We start from the raw sequence: 16,460 nt of genomic DNA on the forward strand, positions 1-16,460 counted from the left end.
TGAAAGTTAAGTTCCAGATAACCTGGAAGACCTGGAACCTGAAAGACCTGGCAACTTACAACATGTTACAAGGCATCTCCCTCAGACAAAATAAAGGCAAAATAGGTTCTGCAGACAGATACCAGATAACAGAATATTCACAATAAACAGAGACAGAACATATGATTAGAAGGAATGAAGCACAATGATGTTGATTAATTACTTCTTTATTTTATCATTAATCGCTTCTTGCTTGAGGGTAGCCTCAATACAAAATCACAGCAATATACTCACATGCTTCCCATTTTGAATTCTACTTCTAGACTGGCTTGATCCTGGCAGGGGAAGAATAACAATTAAATTAGGCCACTTAAACCCCACTGTTGCTAGATCAACCTATGGTGGATCAAAGGGACACTGTTTAGAAGACAGTGGCATCTCTACCCATCTCAGCCAACCCTTGGGTGCCTAGCCAAAATGGGGAGCCCATTCCTTGCATTGGCTCAGTGCACCCTGAGGAGAAAAAACTATGTCTGGATTTGGCTCCCTCCAAATCAGCTTGCATAATGCTTCTCTCAAACCCTTCTGGACAGGATTAAATGAGCATAAAGACCTCATCCTGGAGAGTGTTCCCCTCTTGAGCCCTAGACCATATACCTCCGTGAAGACAATGGACGGGTTAATGTGCTTACCTGCCCAATATTGTACTAATTAATGTTTCTTCCTCTGACTAATACCTTTAATGACCACTTCATTTACACTGTCATTGTTTCACAGCTGTGATTTCATCAGCTAACTTCCCCCTTGGAGATACTACAGAGCCTGGAACATCAGGCTGATGTCTCAACTCATTAGATCAACAACCCAACCATTAAGATTGATGTCTGTCTCTTGTCTTTCCTCAGAAAGGCAGGAAATCTCTTTGTCTAGGGAGATTAAGGATCACTTCACATAATCCTGAGGGTCCGTTTTTCCCTATAAGAAGTCCACTCTCCCAACAGTCAGTGTTCAATATCTCTGGACAACTCTCAGTCTGTGTTCTCAAATAATATTCTGTGTCCAGGTTGGTTTATCAAGTGTTCTGCTATTTCCAGAAAAAAACCAGAAAAATCTGCAATAGCAGAACACTTGATAAACCATCCTGGACACAGAATATTATTTGAGAACACAGAAATTCTGGACCACTCGGACAACCACTACGTCAGACTACACAGAGAAGCCACTGAAATTCACAAGCACATGGACAACTTCAACAGGAAGGAAGAAACCATGAAAATGAACAGAATTTGGCTGCCAGTGTTGAAAAACTCTAGAATCAAGACAGTGACTAATTAGCGCCACACAAACACAGGACAACTATAGACAATAGCAATCAAAGGAAACAAAGACCAGGATACTTATATTCAGATGCATTCACCTATTGCCCTTGCTATCTTCATTGTTACTCCCAGGCTACAGACTTCTTTGTGACTCACATACCAGGTTATTCAGAGGGCCTCACCTTTTGACCTCACAGTATATATACTCCACTTGCTTTCCATTCCTACTATCAGATCCTCTGAAGATGCCAGCCACAGGAGAGAATGCTGCTAGAACACATCCATACAGCCTGGAAACCACACAGCACCTCAACATTCAATGTTTCACAGTAGCCAAACCGTGGCGCAAAAAAGCCAAATAATGGGATAGCAGCTGAGGCTTCTCCATGATACTGCCTCCTAGCACTGGGTTTCAGAGTCTTGCTGCCTCTGTGTATGGAAGCCCCCTTTACTCACCATGACTATTAGCCATTGATGGATTTCTCCCACTTGAATCCACCTAACCCCCAAGTATGCTCATACCATAACTACTTCCATTGACAGTAGATCCCACAATTCCACCCGTTCCCCAAAAATGGTTTTTGTCTGTCCAGAACCCATCGACCCTATTGCCCATCCACTGGATTCCCCTGAATTCTGCTATCCATTTTCTCCACCCCAGCATAATTTTGCTGTTCTTTTTTACAATTTGCTTCCTTGCCAATTTTACTCTACTTATTTTACCATCTGCTATTTTTAAATGCTGATGATTGGTGATTGCAGTTTAATTTGCATAGTGCATTGAGTTAGTGGTTGTATATGTATGATTTTAAATTGTATTTTAATTTTGAACTTCATACAGTTAGCCACTTCAGGCAGGTACTGGAGAGTGCAGTATGTAATTATTTGAAATAAGTAAATACATTGATGTGTAACAGCATCCCATCTGGTGCAAGTCCTTATCTGCTTGTCTACCAGTGAGTCTAATCCTTTTATAATTAGTTATAATGTAGCTGCCCTAACCTGGATAGCCCCAGATTAGCCTGATCTCATCATATCTCAGAGGCTAAGTACTGTTCACCCTGGTTAGTATTTAGATAGGCAACCTCCAAGGACGACGGAGGCAGGCAATGGCATGAAAACCCTCTGGGGTCACCATAAGTCAGCTGTGAATAGTTGCATCATGCTATGTTCACTGAAATCAAAGGGAATAGATCTGCTTAGGATGCTTGCCAAAAGCTCTGGAAGATATGTGCAAATGGGTCATTCTTGGTCCTAATCCCTTTCTCTCTGCTCTTATACAGCATTTAGCACTCTTATATGTTTTAGAACTCTGCTAAACTAGGTGTGATGTGACACCTAGTGGCTGCATGGCACAATTGCTCTGACACATAATGCAATGGGCTACAGTAATATAGCCCTCTGGTAGAGGGCGGTATATAAACTATAATAATAATAATAATAATAATAATAATAATAATAATAATAATAATAATAATAATAATAATAATAATAATAATAATAATATCCTCCTGCTACTGGTGCAAAAGGACATTGTAGGTGTTTTCCTGGTACGACAGTCTCTGTGTCTTTTCTATGTTTCTTTGCATGACTATTCAGCGCACTGGAATACTGATCCTTGACTGGCTAGGACTTACATAATAAAAATTGTCACTGATGTTTAAGAGCAAGAAAGGGGCATTTTGAATTCTCTTTAGCGAATGTCTTTCACTCCTGCTCAAACTCTATGGCCGTTTCTGCACGGCCCCCCAGGCGCCTCCACGCCGGCAAGAATTCTGCCGGCATGGAGGCGGAGGCCGTTCGCATGCAAGCATGCGGACGGCCTCTGGCTGACGGCGAAGCGTCGCGTAGACGCCTCTTCCCCGATCCGACTCACGCGCCCGTCAATTGACGCACGGCGCATTCGAAGCCCACCCACGCTGCCCTCCGACCTTCAGGGGTGGCGGAGGACAGCGTAAGCAACGACGGCGATAACACCGAACTTATTATAAGCTAGCGTGTTCAGCGGTGCTGTTAAGCACCATCCGGCGAGGGCTGCACGCTGTTCGGGGAAAACTTTCTGACCCTTTAAAGGGGTTGTTTTTTCAGAGGCGACTTGATGCGCAGCCACCAGAGGGAGGCGGCGCCACTATCGCGAATGGCTCCCTGGGAACGGTGTTTTTACCGTTCCCAGAGCGCCATAAACAGGCTGTGCGGGAACGGCCCATGTTTCTCTACTTGACTTCTTTATTTCCCCTATGTATTTGGAAGTAAAGGCTATGAAAGTAAGGACAATGAAACCACTTGTAAGCCTCCCCCTATATCTTGGTGTACGTAACTTAGGCAAATGACTTGTTTCTGAGGTGATATCAACATCATTCAGGTGACACGTCAGTGCACCTTCCTTGCTGAAATTTTGAGGGTTACCATGCCTCTGTGGGTTTTTTAAAGACTTGGTTTCTGCTTGCACATTTTGCCTGCATCTGTGGTGTGTGATTATGGTCACACATCCATCATGGTTGTTAGTCCACTTGGCAATCAAGTTCTTATTTTACAGCAGTGTCATCCCATTGTTTTACTATTCTCTCTGTGATTTCCTGTCAGTGTCGACAGGCACTTAATTTTTCAGTCATCACAACATAATTTGCATTGTGGAATACTACTGGGTCACTACTCCAAGCTACCCACACACCCCTCAGATGACTAACATGAGAAAAGAGAGGAGTATTCACATCCACACCAAAGGAACTGATCAGCAGATCAACTTGCCAGACAAATAACTTCATGCTATAATAACAAATACTTCAGTAGTATGTGACATTAAGGAACAGCATGTGCAAGTTCCTTTGCCATTCACAGCTTAAGTATCAAGACTTATAATCCATGTGCAATTCCTCACATCAAGAAATTGTGGATAAATGGCTTTCTTCCACTTTTTTCCTCATAAACAGATTTTCCCTCCCCTCCCTTGCATGCCACCCCTCACTCACTCCCCTCCCTTGCATTCCACCCCCTCTCCGCTAGGGTGGGTGGGCCAGGTTCAGATGTCGGGGGCCCTCCCCTCCCTTGCATGCCACCCCTCACTCACTCCTATAATCAGACTGGGATGTCAAACAGGCAGGACTATTCTAAAGACTTGCTGACTTCATAACTTGTCCGCAGCAAAGAAGTGAGACTAGATAGTAAAGCAATTATTTCACTCCGATTCAAATTAGGTTAAATATCATAAGTATGGAAATTTGGAAGGTGGGGGAAAATAATTCATTTTCAATAGAAACAGCATTTCTTAAATTGAAAAGCTGATCCAGCTGTTCACATTTTAAATTTTTGTTTCCCCCACAAACAGCATAACAGAATGCAGACGAGATTATAAAAATGCATTTCACATGTTGCTTCCTTTTATTAAAAATAAAATGGACATAAATAATTAAATTTAAAATAAGCATAATTTTTGTGTCTCCCCCCCCCAAAAAAAACCCCTCCAGAAAGATAAGCAATGCTGGTCAAAGATAAGATAAGCCAGAAAACGCTGGTCAAAACAGATAATGGATTGCCTCCAGAGATCTGCTGTAGAAGGTACTGATGGTCACTGGTCTTTCCTGTTTTTTGTATTGACGAAGGCTTTCATGGCCAGATTCAACTGGTTCTGGTGGGTTTTCCAGGCTGTGTGTCTGTGGTCTGGTGGATTTTGTTCCAACAGGAACAAAATCCACCAGACCATGGCCACACAGCCCAGAAAACCCACCAGAACCAGTTTCCTGTTTTTCCTCTACCCCAGCAGCCATTTCTGACTCCAAGGAAGTTGATTCCTGGGATCACAAGACCCAGGTGGAGTAACAACCACATAGGCTAGTGGGTTGAAGGGAAAATAAGCTCTGCTGATGGAAAAAGAAGGAAGGAACCATTTAAACATCCCTTCCACCCCCTCACTGCAGCCCATGTGGCTGTTACTCCTTTCAGGAATAAACTTTCCTAGGGATACAAAGGGTGCTTCCGCATTGTCGTGCTCGACCTGAGATCGACTAGAGTCCGACCCGAGTCCTCCGCACAGACGTAGCGTCGGACTCGTGTCTGACTCGACTCACCTCCCTCTCGCCATTGAATTTCTCGACTCTACTGGGGAGTTGAGTGGAGCTGGCCCGGACTTTCGAGGTTGCGCACTCGAGGCGAAGCCGGCGGAGTGCGGAATCTCCGTCACTCCGACTCTGCCATGTAGCCAATCACAACTAAGTATTTAAGCCCATGCGCAGAAGGGGAGACTTCGTGGCGTAGCTTTGGGCATGCGCCAGAAGCGGGGGGACACAGCAATAATCGGGCGCCAGCACAGGGAGGTGGTCGCTTCCTCTGAGCTTCGGCTCCGGAGACACGAGGTAGAGCTGCTGTCTTAGGAGGAACGGGAGGACTCGAGTCAAGGTAAGACTCCGCCGACACGAGTCAAACCTGAGTCGACTCGTGTGTCCGGAAGGGCTCAAAAAGTACTGCTGGAGGAATAGGAAAGCAAAGGAGGTTTGCAGTTCTTTCCATTCCCATGTGAACATGCAAATTTGACCAAAAATGCTTAAAAATCAGTGGTCTTTAGGGGTGCCATGATAGGGGTGCCATGGGTCTTTAAGGGTGCCATGATAGGGGTGCCATGGGTCTTTGGCCCATCCAGAAAGTGGTCTTTAGGGTGCCATGATATCCTGCCATTTAAGCTGCAGCACACTAGCAAGTGAACTTCTTAAATAATGTAGTAAATACATAATTTACATTACAGAAATGATTACAGATGTCCAGCACATGGATAATTTATAAAAGAAGCACTATTGCATTTGAGTTCCTGTTCAATGATCAAGCAGGTGGTTCATTACACACACACCCCTCTTAAAAAGTTGAAAATATTTAAGAGGGCTAACTGAACCATTAAACTAGACATTGGACTATTCACTGAAGAAAAAGAACTTCAGAGCAGACAGTTTGATAAATTATTACCTGAAAGCAATTAAAAATTATCTCTGGCAGGCTTGAGAACTGGTATGAATTGTTAGGCTGGAACTGAAGAGATGTTGGTTCAAATCCCTATTCTGCAATCATGCTCAGTAAGTTGACTTTTGGCCAGATTCAAGTTCAGTAACACCTTAGAGATAAACAAGATTTCAGGGTAAGAGCAATCAAAGCTCGTTGATTGATTGATTGATTGATTGATTGATTGATTGATTGATTGATTGTTTGTTTGTTTGTTTGTTTGTTTGTTTGTTTTTACCCCGCCCATCCCCGAGGGGCTCAGGCCCGCACAATAAGTTACCAAAACTTCTCTCTCAATCTCAGTTCAAAGCATTGTGAAGACGAAGTTGAAGAAAGCCATCTATCCCCTTGCTGAAGTGGGAATGGGAAAGATATGTGATTTTAACAAAAGAAAACTCATTATACCCACATTGATTATAAATTATATGCCACAAACAGCTAGATGTTAAGCACTAAATTTGGAAGAGAAAGAAAAAAAATTCCTGGCATATTGGCAGTGCCCAAAAGTCTCCAACTTTTATCTCTCTGAGGCCCGTTCTGCACGGGCCACTGAAGTGGCTGCACACCAGCATACTGTATGCCAGTGGAGCCCCAGGGCTGTTTGCACGTTTCCATGCAAGTGGCCCTGGAGTGGCCACAGCCCGTGGAAGCACCTTCACACAGAGACGCCTCCATTTGTCTTTTAAACTTCCCTTCCCTTTCCTGCATAGCTCCGCAGAGAAGAAAGGACTCACCCCACGTCACCATGGCAACGCCCAGGGGTTGGAGGGCTGGAGGAGTGTCCCTTCCTCCCTGTTTGAGCTACGCAGGGAAGGGAACTTCAAAAGACAAACAGAGGTGCCTAAAAGCGGCACCTCCAAACCAGCGCTGTTTGCACCACGCCAGCAGGAAAATGATCCTGTTAAAAAAACTCACTCATTGAGCGAGTTTTGAAAGCAGCATTTTCCCGCCGGTTTGGGGGGGGGGGAGAAGCACGGCGTTTTTGGCCCATCCAGAAATGCGCTGTTTTTGACCAGTCCATAAAATTGGGGTTCAGCACTCATATACAAAAGCGCTAGATCAAAGGAAAGTGCTAGATCAAAGGAAAATCAGTTAAGGTGACATCAAGCAACTTTTTTCTCTTTTCTTCCCAACCATTTTGTACTTAAAATGCATTCTTAAGGAAGAGTTCTAGGAGCCTGAAGGATTGTGACCACTGTTTTGTGACATTTTGGTTAGTCCAAATTAAAAACAAAACATTTACCCTGCATTTGTTTTTAGATTTTGCCCCTCCAGTGGTAAACACAGTTTCCTACAATTTTTTCATTGTTTTTAAAATCTCCAAAGGAAAAATAATCAAGGACAATTCAAGAAAGGGATGCACATAAGATACTGTTTCCCTATATCCTCTATAGCAAGTAACTCAGTAAATGGCAAGAAATGAAACAAACTAATAATAAGGCAACTTCCATGTCATTTCAATCCTCATGACTCACCTTGCAGTTCAAGATGAAGTTTTCATAAACTGTGTCCCCCGGACTGAGTTTTGCAATATCATAGACCACAGTGAAAATGAGGTCATCTTTGGTGACCACATCTTCATCATAGAGCTTCAGCTCTAGCATGTTCTAAACACAAAGATAAGAGAGAACATGAATTCCATTACCCAAACAAAGGTGTTTTCCACAAAGTCTACTGGCTGTCACCAAACCAGCTCTATTGTCCTGAACCTATTTAAAACAGATATATAAACTCTGAATTGACATGTCTTCATCAGCTTCAAACCAGTGGTGGGATCCAACTGGATCAACCACCAGTTCGCCCTCCCACACACACACATGCACCCCCTGCCACACACCCCTCCCCGCCGCCCAGTTACCTGACTTTGGGTGGCTAGCTGCAGTGTGGCCTTCAGAGGACGGCCAGGAGGCCTGCTAGAGAGACAGCAGGGCAAGCCACCCTGGCAGGCTGCGTGCCTCTGGGCCGGCGGTGTGACCTCCCCAGTCAATCTCTATGGACTGGAGGCAGCCAGGCAGCAGCAGCTGGCAGGGCTGTGGTTTGCCGCCAGCTGCTGCCCCCAGCTACCTTTCCCATCAATCTCCATCGGCGGTAGCCCTGACCACTGCTGATGGATATTGATGGGAGAGGTAGGGCCACAGCCACTGGCGGGCCCCGCCTCCAACAGCAGGGCAACCGCCAATGGATTTTGAGCTTGCTGACCGGCCACCTCCTCTGTCAATCTTGATTGATGGGGGAGGTGGGGCTGCAGCTGCCAGCGATAAGCTGCCAGCAAGCTGTGGCCCTGCCTCTGGCTTTGGATTTTGAGTCGGGGGCTGTAGCAGCTAGTGGCAAGCTGCGGGCACACAGGCTGCTGTGCCCATCCCCCATCTCAAGTGGGCCACAGGGGGCGCAGTGATAGGATTAGCAACCGGTTCTCCCAAATTGGTGCGAACCAGCTGAATACCACCTCTGCTTCAAATTCATGGTGACTTTACATAAGTTAGCATTTTCTCAGCCCCTCTCCCTACAATATTTATGAAAAAGGTATATTTTACAGGCCATGGTAAAGATTCCTGAGATCATGCACATGAAGCATTTCAGACACTTCAAATATCCTATGTAAATGCTAAGGGTTACTATACAAGACTTGTGCTGCCTCCCAGAAGTGATGGCACTGCCTTAGGCAGTCCTCACTTCTACTTTTTAACTCAGAGGTCAAGTCTTCCACCCATCTGCCAATGCTGTCTGTTAACAGACTTGGCAGGTAGGATTTTATTTTAAGAAACAGGCTGCTATTATAGAACATAGTGCTCTCAAAATACCTAATGGATTCTCCTTATGCTTAAAAATAAATCTTCAAAATGCCCCTCTCTTATTTTGTTAATTCTGATTTTACAAATCTGTGTATGAAGCCTCAGGCAACCCCAGATGCCAGTGTTTCTATTTTCCCTTCTACCCCATATTACAAATACGGAAGCCATTCCCTGTTTCCAAAAACCAAGACTAAGAAGAAAAGCTCATTAGAATTCTTCAGTGTAGGAACATCATCAACCTAAAGAAGAAAGAGATTTTTGAAAGTAGCATACTTTGACCGCAGGTTGGATCAAGAAATTGAAGCTTTCATTCCAAACAGGGTTTCTAGTATTTAGGATAGTTTTGGTCAAGGTTTGTATATTTGAAGAAGATGGTAGCCAAAGGCTCACGTAACAGTCAGAAGCACTTACTAAAAAGGAAAAAAAAGAAATGAGAAATATATCAATATGCAATGTACAGTTTTCAATGATAACCAGCTTTTCCAGGTCTCAACATGCAGAAGACCCCCAGAAGACCCCCACCCCCACCCCCACCCCAGCAATGGAAGCCAAGTTCAAATTTCTTTTCTCATTATTACCACTAAGGCAGATCAACATTCTATTATCATGCATGTAAAGGGGGGAGAAACATCTTTTTACTACTATATACACTACGGCAAAATATTAGCTCCCCCCCACCCGCCTTTTCACAATATTAACAAGAGTTTTCGCTGTACTACGATTAAGTATGTTCTATGTTACCAACTATGATAAATGAGAAGGAGTTGAGACCCAGACTGAAAAATAAGTGGGGGAATTAGGATTAGGGTTACAAGAATGACAGATCATGAAAGGAACAGGCCAAAATAAAAGAGGAGAAAACTGTGGAAAAGAGTTAGAGAAATTAAGGAAAAGATAATGTAAAAAAAATGTTTTGCTACCACACACTAATAGGGCTGCCCCTTTGCAGGAATCAGCCGTACAGACAAAACTATGGAGCTGAGTAGAACCATAGACGGCTGGAGATAATAGCCTTGTTAGGAGACTGCATTCTGGTAATGACAGTAGCTTGTGTTGACTTATTTTTCCTTGTTCCAGTGCTGGCTCAGCTGATGATGGTTTAGCAAGATCTGAGAAGCAAAAGTTTCCCTCAACCTCCTTGTAAACATTAAAAGGCTGAGCCCCCAGAATTAAAAAAATCCCTCTTTATTGCCATCTGTCTTCCCTGAGCCTCAAGTGGTTGCAGTGAAGAACTGAATTAGTTTTTATTAAAATGCTTTCTGTAACTACAGCATGAGACTGGCTTCAGCTGACTTGGGACCTGAAAATTTTGTCCCTTCAGCCCCTTTCCCACCCCCCCCCCCTGTGCCCCCCCCCCCGGTAGTCTTCTTCAGGAGGATGAATCTCTGTTATTGGAAGATCAATTGTTATTCCAGGGGATCTCCAGGTTCCACATGGGGGCTGACAACACTTTTGTAATAAACCACTATCCATGCAAAGCAGCAACACAGCAAGGATAGTGCTTTTGCATTAGCTGGCATCATCATATTTAAATGAAGTCTAACACTGTCCTCCTAAGCAGAGATATACCCTTATAAGCCTACTGGCCTCAACAGACTAAGAAGAATGTAACTCTGCTTGAGATAGCACTATATGCATATTCCTTCTGAGATTTTTCTCCAGCTGAGATAATGAAAAGGTCCTTAACCTTCCATTTATCACTTCTCAGGGTTTTCAGGAAAGGAAGTTGGTAAAGGGAATGCAAATCAGAATTGTAGGACTGTACATGGTCTCGTTAAAAGGGTTTCTGAATAATTCTTCCAGGGAAAATATTACATGAAAACTGCATCCACTCACATAAGTCTTTTGAGGGTATGTTTTGAGCTTGGAGGACCTTCACAGAAAGTAAGTAGCAGGGAAAAGTTTCAGCCTGAATAGAAAAAGAAAACACGGATAAAGTAGCAGCTACTATTAATCCTAATACATCGAAGCAAAATACCACAGACTTGTTAAACATATTGGATTATTCATTCCCATAGTTTTAAAAAAAATAGCATTACTATTCATACTATATTAGCTATTTTGAACCTATATATTAGCTGTCTTGAACCAAGAAGATTGGACATAGATGTTTTAATAAATAAAATAAATAAATATTAATCTTTGCTCCAGCTTTTGTGGGTTTTCTGAACAGTGTGGATGTGATCTGGTAGTTTTTGCTCCTAACATTTTGGCCATGTGAAGTTGAAGCCATCTACTTAGATTGATGCAAAATTGAACACTAATCCTACATTTTAAACTTATAGTATTTATTGTATTTTTAATTGTATCTACATTTTTACACTGTGTTTATGAAGGATGGAAACCCCCCTGAGCATGAAAGAGGAAGGATAGAAATCTCATAACAATCAAGATCTGTGTAGTAGGTTATGGCTGAGACTGTGTTACTGGTTGAATGTCAGCCAGTCAGGTTCTAGAGATTCAAACCTGGGTGTCCATACAGTGCAATCCTGGGGAGGGGGGCAAAATCACTTAGGAAGTGGCATGACCCTGTGCCAGAATAAATGCCATTTGTGCCAGCATTGGAAACATTGCTAGCTAAAAATTACAAGTATGCATGGAATCACAAAAATATGATAGCTAGAGGGAATGGCATGCAATTAAATTACAAGGAGAGGTGACATCAACCTTGGGTGGTTGAAGGCTTTCAGTGCAGTGAAAAGGGAGGTGACATTAATCTTAGGTGGAAAATGCTTTTAGTGGAGTTAATTCAGCATGCAATGAATTGTGAATTACACTGCCATTCCAGGATGACTTACACCCTGTTTAACCCCTTGACTTCAAAGTATATAAAGTAAAGGGTATAACCCTGTTTAGGATTTCACTGTTATTCTTGAAGGTAATAGGAAAATCATGGGTACAAAGGGTATAAATAGAAAGACTAGTTTCTAGGCCAATTTAAAGAAATTTTAGTTACGATCCTTTTTCTAGATAATTATCAAGAAAACTGACATCAGTAAACTCTTGCTTAGCAAACCACACATTCACAAACCTTCCAATACAGTCATTTGAGGGACAGACTCATGAAACAAGGCTTCCCCCTCCACCAGGCCTCAAGAACACAGGTCCACTGGAAGATTTCCTGGTGAAGTCAGCAGCTAATCTGCCCTTCAATACAGCACTCCAAGATCCTAAAAAGCCTGACAAAAAGCCTTCCCAGCAAGCTCTAACCCAAAATGTTTGGCCTTGTATGCCTATTCTACTCTATCAATGGACAGTGGCTTCAGATACCATCTACAATGGATTTCTGAAATGAAGACAGATCTGACAGGATGTCAGTGGCCACTGAGAAAGCACCTATTATATGTCCACTATTAATTAGGAAGTTGTGAGCTATTTCTCACACCCTGTGGCAGCAAGCCTGCATTTACTATAAACTCAACAGAGAACTGCCTCTTATTCATCTGTTTGAGACATTTGCTTCCAAATATGAATTTGTCATTTTTACATTTAACATTTTTAGCTGTATCTTTTAAACATCTTGTATGTATCAGGTGTAAAGCAGCCATGGGCCTGAAATTGGGGCATGTCATTTTACTAAGCATAATAGAAGAGAGTTTGTAACAATATTGAACTGTGACTAGGATCTTCAGGTCTCCTCTGGCCACCAGTGGAGAATGGGGGGATTGGGCCGGAGGAGGGGATAGGGTTGCCAGATCCAGGTTGGAAAAATTCTGGAGATTTGGGGATGGAGCCTGAGGAGGACAGGGACTTCCGTGGAGTACAGTGCCACAGATGCCACCCTCCAAAGCACCCTATTTTCTCCAGGGGAACTGATCTCTGTAGCCTGGAGATGAACTGTAATTCCGGGGGATCCCCAGGTCCCATCTGAAGGCTGGCATCCCAAACTGTGACACTGTTGACAGGAAAATCTTCAAATGCTCAGATGTTCAAACATGAGTTATTGTGCCTTAAGCGAGTAATAGAGTAGTAGATAGACTGTGCTGTCTCAAGCAAGTCCCTGGAGTGGCAGCATATAATTTTTCAAAATGTAAATGAATAAATGATATTCCCCCACCTCAATCTACATTTCTGACTATGTGACCATTTTCTTTGGCCAAATAACTAGTCCTTATACCATAAAACAGGTAGTGTGGTGCCGATATGTAGATAAAACTACTAGGATACCACCAAAACAGCCTACATAGACGTGACTACAAAGGTCTAGTTATAAGGGGAATCCCACAAGTTTGTCCAGGTATGTAATTCTTTATAAAGACTTAGGGAGGACAGTATTCCTGGAACAATGAAACCACACTGAAAAAAATCAGAATTATCTCATTTGTCTTACCGTAGCTCCATTGTATGAGTTGTCCATTGCAACAGAAGTAGGTTAGAGTTAGAGAACAAGGTGTTCTGCTTGGTTGACTTCCAGGCACAATCCTAACTTGTTTCTGTTATGCGTGTAAATGTGTGTTTTGAATGTCTGGTGCAAAAGAGCTGATGAGATATATACAGATTCTGAGCTCCGCCTTTTTTGTTACTTGTCCAAGTTAAAAAAGCGTCATTGGTTTTCTCGTGTCTTCTGGCCATAAATGCTTCTCCCTGAAGACTGCTTTGTGAATATCATTATCAGGTGGCTGAGTGGCGTTTTATTATCCTGACTCATTTTTAGCAACCTCAAATAGATCTCTGCAGCATATGCATTTTCTAAGCAAATAAATGAATGTTTAAGCATACCTGAGAACACAGTAGGGTCTAATGATAAAAGCTGAATGATATCACAAAAAGAGGTGGTGGGCAAGACTGCACCACCTTCAGAAGCCAGACAGGGGACATTCAAACATGGGATACTTGATTTTTAGCCTGATGGGGTATAATTTACCATTCTACTATTCTACCGTCTCTAGACACTTTCAACTCAAGCCCACTTCATTCTTTTGCTCATGTAAATCTGGCCCATGTATTAGTCTAACAGGTAGCCAAGGGAATTAACATCATCATTCAGTATTTCAGGATACTGTTGGCATCCTCAGTCCCTGCCTTTTCAAGTGGAATCGTAAAGAGTTTATATTTTAATTTTAAGGTACAGGGCCAAGAGAACCCAAATGGATATACACTGGCCATGAGAAAATTCTCACTCTGTGAAGTCCTATTGCATAATATTTTGCAGCTATATGACTCTGGAGGCGGCATGGGCTTATGCTGGTGAAAATGCCCTCCCTGGGTCACTTACCCCAGCGGACGGGTAAATCTGCTGGCGTCTGGCAGCTGCAGACCCTGTGACAACCAGCTGTGGCACCCGTCCTCATGTTGACAGTCCCATATGGCCCCCAGTTTCATCACATTGGCTGGGGTATTCCAGGGCCGGGGCCAACCTTAGTCAGCCTCCAGAGACTGATCAGCTCCCTTATGCTGGTGGAATCACCAGCAGAAATACACCATGAGTTTCATGACGTATCTCTATTCTCCTCTATAGGGGAGTTTTAGGTAAGTCCTTTTTTTAACTTTTTCAGTCTTCCCATGCCGCAGGAAAGGCCTTCAGAGTGGCGCCAAAGTAGTGCTGTCCCCTCATGCCTGACAGCTCTGGATTACATTGTAATAGGATAATTTTTAACCTTCAATTTCTTGCACACTTTGAAAGGAATTCAAAAACAAGAGTTAAACATTTATGTGGTATTAAAAACACAAAGCAATTATATATGCTGAAAATGACGATCTTTGGGTATAATTTTAGATGTCCTTTAATTCTCTTGGCTAAGGAGTTAGAAATAAAGATTCTTATAGTTTGGGGTTAGGTGGAGTGTTTTTTACAAAATATATTCAAGCATTCCATACAATAAAAAGTTTAACTGCAGATAAGCTGCCACAGTAAGATTGGAGTCCAGTAGCAACTTAGAGACTAAGAAGATTTTCATGGTATACACTTTCGATAGTCAAAGCTCCCTTCATCAGATTCTCAAAAGCTTATACACTGAAAAGATTGTTCTAATACTGACAAACATGGCTATTCTCTGAAACCGTCTTAAACAGGGTACCCCATGAACAAGGTGTGTACATGGCAGAAAAAGAACCATTGTGTGAGCACAGTATAGGACAGGAACACACATAAATAAATTACAGAAATGTGTATTGTCAAAGGCTTTCACAGCCAGAATGAATTGGCTGTTGTGGATTTTCCAGGCTGTGTGCTGGTTGTCTGGTAGTTTTTGCTCCTAACATTCGCCTGCATCTGTGGCTGGCATCTTCAGAGGCATGTCATGGTGTGTTCCCTCACTCTGTGCACCAAAAGAACACTGACAATCATGAAGATTATGACTGGAATTGATACCAAATATATGTAATAAATACCTGTAATTGTAAAGAAAGTAGCCTGTGTGGGAATGTATCTAGTTTTTCTGAAAATCTTGCAAAGTGACAAAGCTCACTAGGAAATATATTACCAGTAATAATTTCTGACACTGTTAGGAATCAGGCTGTTTACTCAAAGCAGGGTCATGCTGCGGCTATGAAGCAAAAGGAAATGAAGTGTCTCGGATACTGAAGTGCTAGGTGTAACCTGGCTTCATTCACATTTCCAACTGGTTGGTGCACTATGCACTCATGCACAATGAACAAGCAATCTTAGGTTTTGATTCCTATCCAAAGCTACTTTTCCAAGTGAAATGGGAACTCCTATTAGAACATTTTATTTTTTCTGAAATATCACGTCTGGAAGATCCACATTGCCATGAACCTCATTTGAGTAAGTTTGGGCCACTCACACTCTGTCAGCCTAACATACCTCACAGGGTCATTGTGAGGATGAAATGGCAATATCTTGACCTCAGTTTCTTGGAGGAAAGGGGTGGGGAGGGTCGGAATATAAATGCAATAGAAAGATAAGGTGATCGTTGAGCTCTTTAAGAATTCTTGGGTTATGTCAGACTGATTACTTGTTTTCTTCTCATAAAGCAACTAACCAAGGACAGAAATGCAACAGCAACGCCGCTCCTCCACTGCCCCTATAGAACCTCCTGTGAGGAGCAGCACAGCAATGTCACGTTCCCTCCAGACAGTTCACCAGTACTCCTTCAGGTAAGGGGGCCATCAGGTAAGGAGAAGGGAATGTGGCCTTTTCCCAGGCCCATTTTGGCCCAGTTGTCCCCTGTGGGTTACATACAGTTAAAAATGTCGACAGAAACGTGCCATTCCCTGTTTCAATCAATTTCCAAGGCTTCTATAAAAGCCGTGTTTAGAATTCCACATGTTGAGGGCAGCAGAACCAGGCAGGATGATATGGGAGAAAACAGTTGTTTAGACACTTTGTACTCAAGCAACACACAACCTCTGAAGCGACCTGATGAGATCAAGGAGGCTTTCACACTCCTTTCATTCTGAGGAATGTGTGAGTCTTTCATGAAGTAGA

At 42.9% G+C, this 16,460-nt stretch overlaps 1 protein-coding gene across 1 annotated transcript in view; it reads right to left on the reverse strand.

The window, feature by feature from the left end:
- LOC125426352 (cytosolic phospholipase A2 beta-like) overlaps positions 1 to 13,524 on the reverse strand; it is a 45,019-nt gene extending 31,495 nt beyond the window's left edge. Inside the window, exons 1-5 of the mRNA XM_048484610.1 lie at positions 13,404 to 13,524; positions 10,910 to 10,982; positions 9,347 to 9,483; positions 7,757 to 7,888; positions 274 to 314 (exon numbers count right to left, since the gene is read on the reverse strand). Coding sequence (XP_048340567.1) covers positions 274 to 314; positions 7,757 to 7,888; positions 9,347 to 9,483; positions 10,910 to 10,982; positions 13,404 to 13,430 — 410 coding nt within the window. The 5' untranslated portion in view covers positions 13,431 to 13,524. The remainder of the gene's footprint in view (positions 1 to 273; positions 315 to 7,756; positions 7,889 to 9,346; positions 9,484 to 10,909; positions 10,983 to 13,403) is intronic.
- Positions 13,525 to 16,460: the final 2,936 nt, after the last annotated feature.

This window comes from Sphaerodactylus townsendi, linkage group LG02, assembly GCF_021028975.2.
Source record: "Sphaerodactylus townsendi isolate TG3544 linkage group LG02, MPM_Stown_v2.3, whole genome shotgun sequence".
NCBI lineage: Eukaryota > Metazoa > Chordata > Lepidosauria > Squamata > Sphaerodactylidae > Sphaerodactylus > Sphaerodactylus townsendi.